At 34.2% G+C, this 17529-nt stretch overlaps 1 protein-coding gene across 3 annotated transcripts in view; it reads right to left on the bottom strand.

The window, feature by feature from the left end:
* Positions 1-17529, bottom strand: part of hppy (MAP4K3-like protein hppy) — a 394076-nt gene that overhangs the window by 115748 nt on the left and 260799 nt on the right. For all 3 annotated transcript variants that reach the window (XM_090376708.1, XM_090376710.1, XM_090376709.1), the window contains 3 exons: positions 11808-11952; positions 8194-8390; positions 1484-1525 (listed from right to left, as the gene is read on the bottom strand). In XM_090376708.1, the coding sequence (XP_090232834.1) occupies positions 1484-1525; positions 8194-8390; positions 11808-11952 (384 nt within the window). The remainder of the gene's footprint in view (positions 1-1483; positions 1526-8193; positions 8391-11807; positions 11953-17529) is intronic.

The following is a 17529-nucleotide window of genomic DNA, read 5'->3' as shown; positions in this document are numbered from 1 at the left end:
ACAGAAATTCTTGAGAAATTCTTCTTATGCAAATTGATGCATAAGAAGAACAGCACAGAAGGTGTGGACTGCAAAGTTTGATAACTAGACACCTAAGGGGAGATCTGATTGAGATGTATAAGGCACTGTGAAGGGGTTGAATAAAATGAATGAGGAAGTTCCCACCTTGTAAGTGACATGAGAATCAGGGGACACAAATATAAAGTATCACAGAAGATTGGATCTTATGAAGTTCACCTACAGGACACGGTTTACAAAACACTAAAATAAGTTGCCTTCTAACATGGCAGAGGCAGTGAGTTCTGACTAAATTCAAAGCAGAATCAGATGGTTACCTTGTGGGAAATGAAGTTTGTTTTGCTTTATTTATTTATTATTATTTTTTTTATTAATTTATCTTTTTTTTTTTTTGGCTGATGTGGGGGGGGGTGAGGTAATGAAGATTTTAAGGCAAGCACAGGTTGGCTGAAAAAATTTAAACTGAGACACGGTATACGTGGACTACATATTCAAGGCAAGAAATTTTCTGTAGACAAATCAGCAGTGGTGTCCTTTAAAAGTTCGCTTCAGTTATAGCGAATTATGAGAAAGAAAACATTTATAATGTTAATAAGACAGGATTATTATGGAAAGCATTACCAATTATTTAATCAATTTATTTAATCTTACCAGAAAACTTTATCTGGAAAATTTGACTATCCAGAAGAGGTCTGACATCAATTATTCTGGATAACTGATGCTCTGCTGTACTAACTTAAAAACATTTAAAATTATTTTTTTGCATAAAATAAATATAAATTAAGGGGAAAAAAAAAAAAAAAAAAAACGAAGAGTGAAGAAACAAATATATAACATGGACAGAAGAGGAAAATGAAAATACGTGGTAGGAAAATGCAGTAATATTCACAGCTGTTGTGTCCAGTGGCCCTCTGACGAGAATGGATATAACAGTTGTTTTTATTTGTTTCTTGGGGTTCGTCTTTTCTCTATTATCTTTAGTGGTTTATTACGTCTATTTTGTGATATTTCACATTGTTTTGGCCTCTGTGTTAAGAAGTGGGCTCTGGTCTAAATTTAGCATTCAATGGCATATTAATTGGCCTTATTTGCCCTATATTTAATATTTCAAAATTTTTATACATTTTTTCCTACCATGTATCTCCATTTTCCTCTTCTGTCCATGTTATTTATCTGTTTCTTCACTCTTCATTTTTTTTTTTTTTTTTTTTTTTTTCTTTCTAATTTATATATATTTTTTATAGTTTACATATTGTGTTGTTGGATATTGCTTTATGCTGCCACTTACATTTGTGGTTATTTATTTTTGTTATTTATGCTTTTTATCTCTCTCATGTCTAATTTTTATTATTATTAACTGTTTTATATATATATATATAATTTTTTTTTTTTTAAATTGTTTCTAACCAGTTTAAGAAGAGCAATTTTAACCACAATATAGTTAAAATAAAAACGACACACTTACATGAACTTTTGGTGTAGGAGGAAGGCCATTACTGACTGGCTTCTGAAAATAATATTAATACCTTCATCATGATAAAAAAATAAAATAAATACATTTATTTAGAAAAAACATCAAATTAATGCACACTGCCTCCATAAATAATCATGACCACTGATAAACAGAGAAATCCTTATTTCTGTATTATTGTATAGCCATCTATCTTTCTGCTGGAATGGCATTCCAGAACATTTTTTATAAATTAATAACAATTATAAGCAATTAATGCATGCTGGAATACTTTTCATATCATTACAAAATGCAATAAACCTCACTTTCAAGTAATTTGCTACATTTGTATGTTATAAAAGTACACTTTTCTTCCCTATATGAAATTTTTCATGTGTGAATTTTTGGATTTGCGGGTTCTTTTCTTATTAGAGGTGTTTGAGGGGGAACAGCAATTTAACTTAAATTTATGTTGGCCTACATATTATTGAAAAAATAAGCCTTTTTTAATTTCAGCTTGACCATGCATTTATATAAACATAATAATGACTACAGTGGAGTATGCTAGAACGAACGTAATTGGTTCTAGAACCTCATTTGTTATAGCATCTGTTTGTTCACCACACATTGAAATATATGTATTTAGGGGTAATCCATTCCAGACCTGCAGTCTAGAGCAAAGTTACCATCCAATACAACGATTTAAACAGGAATAATATAATACAAAATGAAAAATATGTGTAAAAATAATATAAAATTAATTTATTTAACTTTTATACACTGTACATAAAATATGAAAAGCATAAACTGTATTTCCCCAGTGAAAATATAAACAAACTTTCCCTAATCAAAATAATAAAAAAATAACAGAGGTGGAAGGAGAGGAGTCATCATTCTTACTCATCTTGAGTGACTGTCCTGTGGGAGGGCATTTGTCCACCTTTTTGAAGAATGAATCCAGGCTTGACTACTTTATCCTGGATTTTTGGACCCTCCAAAAGTGGGTCATCAATGTGTCATTAAAATGTTAAGGCCCATTTCCATCCACAGCAGCAATATCCGGGTGATAATCTTTTATAAGTTTGGATAGTTTATTCCAGCAAGAGAACACCTCTTTAAGGTCCTCAGCTGGAATGCTGTGACTTTTTTCCTTGTCCTCATCCCCGAAAGCTTTCCTCTCCTTCAGTTCCTCTGCCTCTTCATTGTGAAGCTCTGCTAGCTCCTCAAATGATAGCCCTTCCTGTGGTCCTTCACCAATTCCTCCACATCCTCCTCATTTATATCCAGGTCCATGGACCTGTCCAGACACAATTTCCTGCACAACAGGCTCTTCCTGCCAACTGTTGAATGCCTTCGAAGTCCCTTGGAGCCACAGCATCAGGCCACAATGCCCTCCAAGCCAAATTCAAGCACCCAATAGAAACCTCCTTCCAAGCAACCACGATTAGGAAAATAGCATCTGCTATATTGAACTGACCCTTTCAAAAGTCCTTCAGAGTCACATCACCGGAAGAAGTGGCCTCAAAACATTTCCTGAACAGTGCCTTAGTGTAGAGTTTTTTAAAATTTGCGATCACCTGCTGGAGGAGAGGCGTCGTATCAGGTGGAAAGAAGTGAATCTTGATAAAACTGAACTACTTATCTGGTAATTCTTCCATCAAATTAGGAGGGTGGGCTGGAGCATTGTCCATGACCAAAAGAACCTTCAATGGAAGATCCTTCTCCCTAAGGTAGTCATGGACAGTGGGGCCAAACACCTCAGTCACCCAGTCGGAGAAAAGACTCCTGGTCACCCAAGCCTTGTGGTTGAAATGCCACAAAACTCCAAGGCGGTTTTTCCTGATGTTTTTAAAAGCTCTGGGGTTCTCCAAATGGTACACAAGCAGTGGTTTGACATTGCAGTCACCTGAAGCATTGGCACAAAATAACAATGTAAGCCAGTCTTTCATTGGCTTATGGCCAGGCAAGGTGGTCTTCTTTGTGATATATGTTCTGCATAGCATTCTCTTCCAGAAAAGAAGAGAATCATCACAGTTTCGTCACAGTTAAACACCTGCTGCGAAAGAAAGCCCCCATTCTTAATTATTTTCCATGCCTCACAACACTGTGTAATCCTGTCCTTTTCCTAAATCTGGTAAACCACCCCTTAGTGCCAAAAAACCCCTTCACAGAACCAGTACTTTTACTAGGAGCCTTGGCACCAAGTTCCTCAAACAATTGTTTGGCCTTTTCACAAATGATCGCCTCACTGACACTATCACCTGCCATTTGTTTTTCATTAATCCACACTAATAGAAGAGTTTCCATCTTTCCCATGATATTACAAATGAACTGCTTAACCTAGAGATTCCCTTCGCAATCTGTGCACTTTTAATTTCTTCCTTGTTTTTTAAAATTTCACTGATTGTTGATTTAGCCATACCATATTCAGCACTTAGATCTCCTACACTTTTTCCACTTTCTCGCTTGGAAATAATTTCTTTCTTAATCTCTAAGTTAATTAGCTTTCTCACTCTATTTTGCTGACTCATGGCTTATATAGCAGAATAATTAAAAAATATATTTTCACTGCTAAAGGGCAAATAAACAAATAACTGAACCTTACAAACAATAACAAAGATGATAACTGACACTCTAATCAAAGTGGAAAATTAGACCGGGAAGCGCTCTAATCAACACGTCATGCACATGCACGTGCTACGTCGGCCGACAGTATTCCTCCGCGTTCGTTGTAGCATTCGTTCATTGTAGCATCGTCCGTTATAGCATATCTGACTGTATATTATTAATAACAGCACTCTGAAAACAATTTTTTCCCAATAAATTCTAATTCCTTAAGATTTAGTTTCGCCCTTACAATCTCCATAAGAAAACATTACTATTATCAAAATATTAATTTTAAAAATCAGATAATAAGTATGAACTGATTATTGTTGCATTTTATGAAACTCATTAATGTAAACATTTTGGATCTACCTGTTTGAGAAGGGGAAAAAAGGGGGGCAAAATAAAGAACAATTAACTAAAAAATGCAAGGCTCCTAATACAAGTACTGGTTCTGTGAAGAGGTTTTTTGGCACCAATGGGTGGTTTACCAGATTTAGGAAGACTGGATTACACAGTGTTGTGAGGCATGGTGAGTCTGCCAGTGCAGGGATGTTAAAAAACAATCAATCAATTTATTAATTACTGTGCAAATGACAAAATAATAAGAGAACAAGAGCTTTTTATGATTAATGAAGCTCTCCTCTCAAATCCAATTAGTTTGATGTACTTGGAAGTTTTGATATAAGAAATTAAGGTTAAAAAAAAATAAAGGAACATAAAAGGTGATATCCCCACTGAGTAAATGCATATTTCTCCAGTAGACTGTCAAACTTTTATAAAGTTTAAAAGAATTTAAAGAACCAAGAGCCATAAAGGTTCTCAAGAAAAATGTAACAAAGCTATGAACCTATATTTTTGCATTTGTTTATATAAAGGACCAAACAAAAATATACTTAAAATTTTATTATCATTATTTCTAAAGGCTACAAACTTTTGAACAGCTTGTATTTTTTTGTATTTGAATCTTTAGCAATAATAAATTGCAAAAATTTAATAACAATAATAATAATAATAAAATAAATGGTAATAGGTCCATTTTTAAATCAAGAGGAAAGTAGAACAATGGTCAAGCATGTATCAGAAAAAAGCAGTTCCACTCTGGCTAGGCTGAAGATCTAATGGAAAACAGGACAGCATGAAGGAAAATAGTAAATGGAAAATACTAACAATACAAGACTGATTACCATAATGGGTTATAAATTCACTGGATATAAAAGATTTGAATGATAAAAAAAATTAAATAAATAAATAATAGTACACCTGTAATACTGCATGGGAAATTGTGATGGGCCATTTCACATGCAATAGCTTAGCAGTTTTTAACAATGGTCCTAGAAAATATAACTTGCATACATTATGCAAAAACATTCTAAAGCATTATTTGCCACTGGAGTAAATATTATGTGCTTCCAGAATTTTATTTTATTTATTTATTCAATTGATTGCTAGTTACAACTGCCCCTTGTACAGCATGCATACAAGATAGAGGGGATAAACAAATTACAACTCAGAAAATAAATTTACAAAAAATCAATAGTTTAAAAATAAAAAAGGTCCTTTGTGCTGGGTGCCTCAAAGAGAAGTATACACAACATGTAAAGCTTACCAAACTTCACGCATGAGCTGCTTGATGGCAAAAAACTGAGAAGCAAAATGATTGTGTTGCTAGGCAATTAACCTCCAAAATAACAGCAGAGATTTTGAGAGAACTGCACAATGGGACCACCTTCAATGGTGGGCAGGCTTCCCAACTCAATTTTTACTTGTATCGCATGTAAGATACTATGGGTTATAGTTAATACTGTTGTGCCTCAGTTGTTTGTTGGAAGATAGTCGTTCTATAGGTCTTATTGGAGCATAATTTTTCAGTTTACTTTATACCAGTTCAGGATTTCCATTGTATTAAGCAAAACATTCTGTTAAAGCTTTTCAAGGAGATTAGGCTGGATCGGAATGGTTTGATTTAGAGACTGCTTGATTGCCTCAGACTTTGTGGGTGTGAAATGATGGCTGATAGGACTGGCACATCATATCTACCTGTCAGTAACCTGGCCAGGATATGAATATTTGTCCTGATAACAATAAACTTGGTGTCCTGATAACAATAAACTTCAAGGTGTCCATTCCATATTTGCACACAGAATACCTCTTGATACAGTGAAGGGAAATTGAAAGATCTGGTTTAACCACCTAAGGAGCCAATATTCAATGTTTAGGAAGGTTTTGACTTATGTTTCTAGAGCTGATGACCAAATGACCGTAGCATATAAGGCAACTGGTGTAATGCATCCAACAATGTATTCTTTCACCAGTTGAGAATTATAGACTCCAGTTAATTTCTGTCTTGAGCGCCAGTGGTGGCTAGGGTCTTATTCTTTGTGGTAGTGAAATTCTCCGTGAAGGATAACTTGTCGTCCTGGGTAATTCCCAGATATTTGTGATATTTGACTTTCTGTATGGGTTGACAATTTAAGAGTATGGTGATATCAAGCTTCTTATGCTTTCTGGAGGACAACTGACTATTTTGAGAGGATTTATTTCAAGACCAATCAAAGCTAGGAAGTTGGCCAGGTTAGTTAACTGTTTTGTGGCTTGTAGAGCAACATCGTGCTCACTAACACTATTGCTAGATGGAAAGAACATTTTCATGCCATCGGCGTAGGTAATGATGTTATTGCAGGTTGAGAGGAACGTATCAAGGGCTACAGCGAAAAGTGCCGCAGAGAGAACCCCTCTGTTTAGCATGTAATCAATGCTAAAACTTTCATGGTTAACAATAATGTGTCTCTCTCTGTTAGCAATTTTTGCAAAAGTGTGAATAAGTTTCCTGTAATGCAACAGTGAGATTCTAGGGAGTGGAGGAAGGGTTGAATTGCTATCCTGTCATAAGTGGCTTTAATGTCCAGGAAGAGGATATCCATTTGGCTTTTATTGTTCAGGGCAGTTTGGATCCTGCAACTTATCTCTAATAGGTTTGTTATAGTTGATCTGTCTTTGATGACTGAGTGAAGATAGGATGGACGGTGGCCAAAACATTAATTATTTAATTGTTTGATTATGCATTTCTCAAAGGTTTTTAATAAGTTGCATCCTATGGAAATAGGTCTGTAGTCCAGCAGGTAAGGACTACATATCTTAATGATGAAAAGGGGAAATTTATCTGGGCCTGTGGTGCATTTGTTTGGTAGGCTTCTGATGACTGTTGCAATTCCTTAGCTAGGGATGGATAGCTTCTCCAGGTTGTTGGGTTTACAGATTGCCTAGTGCTAGATGGTAAGTCACCACAATCTCTAAAGACGTGATCCGCCCATTCTTTGAAAGCCTCCCAAGTCATATGGAAACATTTTTTTGAGTTGTTGGTAATTCTCTTTTATTTTGCAAGTTTTTCGAAGATTATATTGTTATGGGCTTGTCTTCTAATCCTGTTGAACATTGCTCTTTTCATTTTGAAGAAGGTGTAGGATTGCGGGGCTTGTGTTTTTCGCCATTCTCAATAGGCTTTTTGCTTGTCATTGAAATATGGTTTTCTTTGGCTGGAGAACCAGGGCCTAGACCATTCGCAGATTTTTATCTTTCTTGCTGCTCCTAACCGGGCGATGGTTCATATGTGATCTGCGATGCAGTTTATTCTTGCAGCAAATCCCTCAACAGTTGTAGATATCACTATTTCTGAGCTATAAGAACTGGAGCATGCACAAACAAAACCAAAAATGAAATTTTTTTAAAATATATACAATTCAAATTCACATTAAAATGAATTTCTTGCAGATACTTGTCAAGATATTACAGAGCATCAAAATTAAAATACCAGTTGAACCTTTCTCTACAGAGAAATTAATTTATCTTTTAATTTGATATTTAATCTTTGTAAGTTCCATATGATGGCCCCATACATCAACCTGAATTTTCAGTAATTATAAATTACATAAAAGAGGTAAAATTAATACAGTAAACAGCAAAAAACAACCTCCCCCTCCTTTGAAGAGTAATGAAACAGCTGCTGAATTTATAATAACTGACATGTTAAGTAAATATCAAACTTAAAAATTGGCATAACTCTTGAAAAGCAAAATAGATACCAATTTAAATTAACATCTTTAAACACAGATAACACTTACTGGTGACGTGCTTCTCTTTTTAACCCTTCGTCTTGGAGGTACCTCTGGTGGCTGTTCATTCTCTAGTGAATTTTCCTTGTCGTCATCTTCACTAATACTATTCCTGTTATTATTGTCAAGTCGTGGACTATTTCTTGGTGTAAGAGTGCCATTTTGATGTGGGGGTGGTGAAGGTGTTGGATGAAGATCTGTCAAGTCTGTTTAAAGGAAGCCATTCATAAATATTTATAATAATTTTTCAGAGTATTAATCACTGGCAGTGATATACAGTACCAAGGATTAATACTGATTAAAATATGAATTATGTGAAGTATACTAACTTGCCTTGATTAGTTAAAATTTAACTGGGGAAAAGCTCTTAGTGGTAGGAATTGATGATAGATGAATGTACTAGGACAATACTCCAACCAAGAGTCAAAAAGAATTATTCATATAGCTTGTGGAAAATGGAACTTCCTTTCTTTAGTATTTTATATTTATATTAAAAAAAGGGAAGTTTCATTTTTAAAAAAATTTGTTTATGACAGGACTACAGGTAAAATTATGCTATAATTACTATTTGACTATAAAGACAATTCATTATGAATTTATACCAGGTGATTATACTGTTAATAAGATTATGTAACTAGAAATTGTTAGTGATTGAAAGATTTCTCCATGACAATACTCTTGCTCTTCATGCAACAATGGCTTAATAGCTTTCCAGCACACCATAATTTTCTCTTTTATTACCAGATGATCATACTGTTAATAAGGCTATGTAACTAGAAATCATTTTTTTCAATCATTTTAAGATTTCTCCATGAAAGATTATCCCTAAAATTAAACAGAAGTTATGGCAGCTATGACAAATGCAATTGTAGAAAGATTTTTACAAAAATTATTTTTAAATGGTATTTTTAAAAATTCTAATTATTTTTTTAAATAAAAACAGTCTTTGAATGTTGTTATTTTATTTTATATATATATATATATATATTACCTGGTATAAACAAAAGTATGTTTTAGATGTTTAGGCATTACTCAATAAAGAAAAGTCAGATCAAGAATCAAGAGACCCAATTTTCAGCATATGTTTTGCTGGCCCCTGGTATGGTTTCAGGACTAATACCGATCCCAAATAAAACAGAAAAAAAAAAAAAAAAAACTAAAGTACTTTTGTCATTGTGTTTTAAATTACTTTTATTATTTTATCTTCATTTATATTTATGCCCAATAATGTGGCAATTTTAAAGTGACACAATTGATCAAAGTGCACTTCAGGATAAGCAGCAATTTTTAATGGTTTTCCAATTGGTTGTTACTTTTCTAATTCTTTCTGTATGAAAACTTAGGCATGCAGATTTACATAGGGGAGTTATTTTAAAGGAAGTTTCTAAACACATCTCTCATTAGTATTTGTGTAACTGGAAGTTTGCAAGGCTATAACTTTCAGTAATACAAGAGATTTTTAATCTTACAAGTGTTTGTATACTTTTTATTTAATGACTACTTGATTTAGTAGAGCTGGCTGTGAGTTTTATTTTTATTAGTAAGGAGGAGAGGTTTTCCAGGTGCATGTGCATTCAGGGGAGCCTAGCTTGGTCATATTAGTATTTTTGTTAAGATGGTAACAATGGTTTTTGTGGAGCAGCTGACTACAATGGAGATACAAATAAACAACTGAAGTTTAACATTGACAAATATAATGTACTGCATAATGGTAGCAGTAACCCCAGAGTAACGTATCAACTGTGTGGTATTACACTCAGGGTAGTGGAGAATCAAAAAGAACTGGGGGTAATTGTGCAGTCAGATATGAAGTTTTCTGAGCAGTGCAGACAGTCTGCAAGAGTAGCTCATGGTGTCTTGTCAATGATATACAGGAATTTTTCTAGCAGGGATAAGGAGGTGATTATTGCTTTGTATGAGGCAATGGTCATCTTGAGTATTGTATACAGGTCTGGAGGCTTCATTTTAGGAAGGATGAAGAGCTACTGGAATAAGTACAGAGAAGGGCAAAAAGATTGGCGAGTAGAAAAATGGTTTCTGTTACAAGAAAGGCTTGAGTTCTGAAAGTTGCAGCATCTGGAGACTAGACACCTGTGAGGTGATCTAACTGAAGTGTATAAGGCCTTGAATGGCTTGAGCAAGCTCAATGTTGATGGGATTCTTCCTCTTGCCCAGATTAATTGTCTGAGACGACATAAATTCAAATTGAGGAAAGACAGTTGTAGAATAGATATGTGAAATTCTGTCTTTAGCCAGTGGGTGCTGATTGCTGGAAAAACTTCCAGCTGTTGTTGTGGAAGTAGAGAGCTTAAATAAATTCAAGGCAGGACTAGACAAACATTTGGAGTGAATGGATAGGCGAAATGGGAGGGGTTTTTTTTTTTTTTTTTTTTTTTGGCTGATGCTGTATAAGCTTGCTTTCTTGCATCATATGCCTCTACTAATGCTAATGCTAATAAAGTTCTGCTATACCTTTTTTTTTGGTTACTTTTGTTTTGAACTTCTGCAGTTATTTATGTGCAATATTTCAGGTTTTTAAATTTTTCAGTATGAATCCTAAGAATACCTCTGTTTGGTTACAATTTTCTGAAATTTCATGGTGCTCTAGATGATCCAGTTTAGATTGCTTGTATTTATTGAAGTATTCAATCCACAGTCATCATTTTCATAACACAGCACTCACAAAGAGTGGGAGTTATATTCATGTGAAAATATTTTCAATATGTAAGCCTTATTGCATCCAATAGCATTTGCAGACATCTATGAATGCAGCAAGTATTTATACTACCCTTATAAAAACAAAATGAGAGTCATTTTACAGTATAGTAAGTGCTCTCTGCATGTGTGCAATGTTTTCAGGCATTCTTATACATACTTTTTCTGGCCAATAATTTGTCACTTAATCTCTTCAACCTTTTTCACCAACCTGTTAACTGCTAATCTGTTTGGACATTCTCAGTTATTAATTCTTTCTTGAAACTTCTGCTGCAATTCAGTAAAGAGACTAATAAAGATCCATAATTTCTCTTACAATTTTACTGATGATACTGATACTTTCACCCAAATCACATGCTGCTCAGCAGTTATGCCATTTTGTTCACAACTGCTTATGGAATTTTCTGCTAGAGGATACTACATATCTGTAATAAACTCTTAATAACAGCTAACTTCAATTAATATCACCAAACATTTCAAAATAAACTAATTAATTATACAAGCATTATACAATGAGTTCAAAGCTTTATACTGACATCACAATGAATAATATTTAAAGAAGATTCCTCATAACTGAGTTTAGTAAACTCACACACAAGGAAAATAAAGGGTTCTGGAATGTCAACTGAAGTTATTCCTTAATGGAAGTACTCAAAAAAGGTATATCTTATTTAATTTCAGGATTAGGAAAATAAATTCAAGTTCTATATGCTTTGTGATATCAAATTAATTACTATGAGTTAAAAGATGAATGCTTAAATAAATATGGAAAACGCATTAAACTATAGTCAAATACAAATACAATCATTATCAGGTGACTAAAGTTTTCTTTATAGAGCAACTATTTTTAAGTTGTTCTAAATCTCTACATACGGAATTTTCCAAAAAAATTTAAGATAAAAAAATACCTGTTGAGAGATGGGGTGGCAGTTCATCAGATGAAATGGTCATGGTTTTACTATCACTTTCACCTCTATCATCATCATGTATACCTAAACGTCTATTCTGCCTTCGATAATTCTTTTCAACTGGAGAAGGCCTCTGAATACCAGACTGAAAATATAGAGATCACACTATGCATAAATATATATTTTAAAGGTTGTACACATTCATTAACCAAGACGGACAAGAACATAACAGTGTGAATTATATTTACATTTTTAACTGAGAGTCCAAAGGTCCACCTAGAATACAGGTCTTACAGAAGTTAAACTCTGCCTGGGTCAATATGTTTGGATCCATGAGTTTCAAGATCAATAAACTATTTCTACATTTTCTTTCATTTAATGTCTAGAAACTAGTGGTCCAAGAAGAAAATCTGTGTGACTGCTAACATTTGTTTTTTAATAAAAAAATATATACACACAAAATGCCTTATAAAAGGAATAAAATAACTTGATAACAGCTATCAATTAAAAATAAATAAATAATAATAAATAAATTAAATTAATTATTTTTGGACAAAGCTTCCATTTCCTGAATTCTTTAAATATGCATGACGACTATATAAAATGGAATAAGTAAACAAATGATTAAAATCATATTAAATTAATACACTTTAATTCCATGTTTTAAAAGCAAAAAATTTGTTTATCTAATAGTAACAAAAACTACATACAGAACACTCAATATATTAAACCAATTGCTTATTTAAATGATGTTTTTTTGAATTCACTTCAGCCAGACAAAGATGAAAGGAACACCTCCTCCTCCTCCATTCTGCATTTTTTCAGCTCATATTCTACTGCAAACCAATGAATATTCCAAACTTTGTCTTCGCATCACTATGCCCATAAATTTTTGTTCCAAATATTGGCACAAAAATTTCATGGGCATAATGTTGATTTAAGGCCACCAGACTTAAAAAACATGAACTGCAATTTATTTCCTACTATCACATAAATACAGTCTTTATTATAATGTTGTTGTTGTTATTATTTGGTTTTTAGAAGCATTAGCAACTAAGGCCATATTGCTCCGAGGTTATGTGGTGGTCATTCCCTGACCTTTCTGTATCCTCCGTGTTTGGTGGTCACGGGCTTGAACCCGGTATAATCAAGAAGCGTGTGCTACGCACTGCTGCTCCTGCCCACCTGGCTATGGAGGCACCCTTTATTATAAAATAACGAAAATTTAAAAATACAATGTGATAAGAATATTTTGAAATCAATTTTGTAATCAAGGGAAAAAAGTGCATTAAAAAAACGTCTCACCTAACCATAAAAAATATGTTGTTTAATGATATTACTATTCAAATAACCACTACCAAATACAAAATGTTTTTCAAATCATTAAGATTTCTGAATCTTAATGATTTACAGAAAACTATCCCAAAGGTTCACTAGACTGCTTTGAAGAGGGCAATCAAGCAAAGTTAGCAGGGGGATACAATCCCCAGTACCTTCACATTTCCTTATCTATTCTGTATTATCTGAAGGGGAGAAAAGTTTCTAAACAGTATCTGTTTACTGATACTCTTACTACGTGCTATGGCAATTCACAATTACATCAGGCATTATTAGATGTATTCCATTTGACAATTTTAATGATTTATGGAACAGTTTCAGTACATCAAAGTTATCTCACTATAAATAATGCAGGATCTATATTTTTCATTTTCATTATGTGCATTTTTGTTAGCTGTTTGCAACTAATGAAATGGCATCAGCACTGTTGGTTTAGTCCTTGCTTAGAAAACAAATGTTTTGCTATCCATTTATTTAAACTGCACTGACTATAAGATATTAACTAATAAAAGATGCATATTTCCACTTAGATTTTATTCATCCTACTGTATAAGTATTTACACCTGTAAATACTTATGTTTTCCATCATTATTGTTATCTATCATTTCTGAAATTAGCAAATAATTTAACCATTTAGTTTTTTTCAGTATACAGCATTATTCATTCAGTTTTTGAATGGATAATGCTGTATTTATGCACTTTGAAAATAAACTTTTGACAGCAATTTTATTTCTCTATTTTTACAGCAATCTCACACTTCCAAAAAGATTGGTTTACAGATAAACCAAATTTGGTACAACATATACAAAAAGGCAACAAGAAACCACTCAGCATGGGCGAGACATAATGCCATTGTGAGCATTCTGTCTCGTCTAGTAACACAACAGCAATGCAGCACAGTGGGCCAGTTAACGATCCAGTATAACACAGGAATAGCAAAACCAATAACCACATGGACTATGTGCTAGACATTAGTCTATATATAGGCTATGGCAGTTGACAGCTGTTGTGGGTACCAGTGCTCACTGCAAGACACAAGATAATGCATCTTGCATGGTTACATCAGCACCACCAACGCTGACATGTGGAAGTCTGTCACCTTGACTGATGAATACCATTTCCAGTTCTATCATGGTGATTGCTGTATCTGCATCTGGAGAAAGTAACATGAGGCCACAGCAATAGTGTTATGGTTTTGGCAGTTTTTGTGTCAAGTCCTGGGTCCTCTGATCACCATTAATCAATGGCTTGATGGGAACACCTACCTTTCTATTGTTTGTGATGCCAATGTATCCAGACAACTCCAGTCAAAGCAAAGTACCATAACAATAACACAAGGTGCAGCAGGTTACTAACTGGTTTCAAGAACATTAGCATTAGTAGAGACATGATGCAAGAGAGCAATGTTATAGCCAAAAAAAAAAAAAAAAAACATCCAACTTCACCCATCCATTTACTCCAAATGTCTAGTTCTGCTTTGAACTTATTTAAGTTGTCTACCTCCACTACAACAGATGGAAGTTTGTTCCAACTATTAACTACGTGCTGGCTAAAGGCAAATTTCCGCACAATTATTGTAGTAGTAGTAGTGGCATGTGATGCAAGAAAGCAAGTGTACGAGCTTATGCAGCATCAGCCAAAAAAAAAAAAAAAATCACACCATTCCCTCCAAATGCCTGTCTAGTTTCTCCTTAAATTTATTCAACCTATCAACTTCCACAACGACAGATGGAAGTTTGTTCCAGAAATTAACCACCCGCTGATTAAAGGCAAATTTCCACACATCTGTCCTTTCTTAATTTGAATTTATGCCACCTTAGGTTCGTAATCTAAACAAGCGGAAGGATCCCATCAGAATTCAGCATGCTCAACCCATTCACCATTAATCATTGGCTTGATGGGAACATCTACCTTTCTATTGTTTGTGAGGAAAGACAATTGTATAATTCTTTCCTCAATTTGAATTTATGTCCCCTCAGGTGAGTTATCTGAGCAAGAGGGAGAATCCCATCAGCATTGAGTTTACTCAAAACATTCAAGATCTTATACACCACAATTAGATCACCTCGCAGGTGCCTAGTCTCCAGAAGCTGCAATTTACAGAACTTAAACCTTTCTTAGTAACAGCAACCCTTTGTTCCACTCACCAATCTCATTTCCCATCTCTGTACTCATTCCAGAATACCTCTACATCCTTCCTAAAATGAGGCCTCCGGACCAAGGTGTGGCCTGACTTCTGCCTTATACATGGGGACAATCACCTTCTTATCCCTGCTAGCAAAATTCCTGTATATCATTGACAACACACCATGAGCTGATCTTGCAACCTGTCTGCACTGCTCAGAAAACTTCATATCTGACTGCACAATTACCTCCAGGTCCTTTTCATTCTCCACTACCCTGAGTGTAGTACCACCCAGTTGATATGGTACCCTGGGGTTACTGCTACCCATATGCAGTACATTCATTACATTTGTCAATGTTAACCTCAGTTAATGTACTACATATGGGTTACTGCTTCCAATATGCAGTACATTACATTTGTCAATGTTAACCTCAGTTGCCAGCTCTCACCCCATCTTCTCAACTTTTCTAGAAGCTATTGCAGTAGTGTACTATCATTACTGTCATTAACAATGCTGCAACTTTTGTATCGTCTGCAAACTTAAACATTAACCCTGATTAACCCTCATCAATATCACTGATAAATACAGAAAACAACAATGGGCTCAACACTGAACCCCGGGGGACTCCGCTAATAACATTAGTCCACGAAGAGCAGTGTCCATTGATTATCACTCTCTGTCTCACTCCCACTTAACAATCCTTTTATCCATTGTAGCAACTTGCCCTTAATGCCATACTGCTCCAATTTGTACAGCAGTCTTCCAGGTGTAAAAGTATCAAAAGCTTTCCTAAAATCTAAGCATATAATATCAAAATTATTTTTTGCATCCAGTTCCTTTGTGACCACATCACAGTATCCAATCAAATTTGTCAGACAAGATTTCCCCTTAACAAACTCATGCTGTGTCCAAACTGTGTATAACAGCAGTCTTGTATAGATGATCCTGCAATGCTTCTTTAACCAGTGACTCCATTACTCCATTATTTTCCTCAAAACAGAAGTTAAACTAACAAGTCTGTAATTATTTGTGCCATCCTTTGACCCCTTTGTGAACCTCCCTGATTCCAAGGATGCTCTCATTATCATGGCTATTTTGACCTATTTACAACTTCTCCCCTTCCCACACTTGGGGTAACTTCAACATGTTATAAAGAATTTGCTAACTTCTTTGGTTCACCGATACAACTTGGTTGATGTTTGCTCCCCCCAGCCTATTTTGCTGGCTCCTGCTTGGGACTGCCGTAAGTTGTCTGCCTTTGTCAATATCATCTTGTCTGCATTTTACTTTACTTTCATTTTTAAATTGCTCTTGCGTTGCTTGCTATTTTATTTTATTTCTTTTTATTTAATGCTATCTTAAATTTTTTTTTTTTTTTTTTTTTTAACTTTAGATTTGATCTGGTTTTCATTCCTTTCCTTACTGGTCTCTGTTGGGTTGGCTATGAAATATATGTCAGCCTACTTTTTTTACCTCTTGCTATGTATATTTCATATCAGAAACAGAGGCCTTGCTTCTTGCTATATTTCCATTGGTTTTGGCTGCTGACCCTTGACAAAGTTAAAATCATTGGATCTATAGTATTAAGTACTAATATGTATTTTAATTTACCTTTTATTTTACAGGTACCTATTTAGTTTTTACATTGTTAATACGTCTGATGTGGTCAGCATTCCTCCATTTATACTTTAATCTACTTATCTATAATATATATTATACACATTATGGTCGTAATGCATCATTGCTGTTGCGAGTGCGTTGGCCCATAAGTATTAGTTACAGTTTGTTATAATTTATTAACTTTCTTTCCATATTACTCATTATATAAAATATATATATATATATATTATTGCTAATACTAACAAGCTGAGCATAAGAGAAAAACAAAGGCACTATTAGGTCTAACAAGGCCAAGGGGTAAACAAATGGAGATGCAAATTTGTACATAACCCACTGATTGTTGTACTGATAAATCAACTGCAATAAAACAAATGCAATGAAACTGTAAACTCTTTTGGCCTTGGCCATCCAGACTACAAAAACAAATTTATTTTAAGTAACAATGCACCGAGACCTTCACAGTTAGTCTTAAGCAAGTATTAATCAGAAATGAAAAATTATAAAGAAACAGCAAAAAATAAAAAATAAAATAAAATAAAGTAAATAAAGAAATAAATAAAACAATAGTGCAAACTTTTCCTAAAACCATGTCTTAACTCAATTATCAAGAGATCCAAAACAAAGTGATAAACATTTCT

This window comes from Mastigoproctus giganteus, chromosome 6, assembly GCF_048544385.1.
Source record: "Mastigoproctus giganteus isolate SK-2022 chromosome 6, ASM4854438v1, whole genome shotgun sequence".
NCBI classification, from domain to species: Eukaryota; Metazoa; Arthropoda; class Arachnida; order Uropygi; family Thelyphonidae; genus Mastigoproctus; species Mastigoproctus giganteus.
Note: the sequence above shows the minus strand (reverse complement) of the source record. Positions and strands in the feature narration are given on the sequence as shown.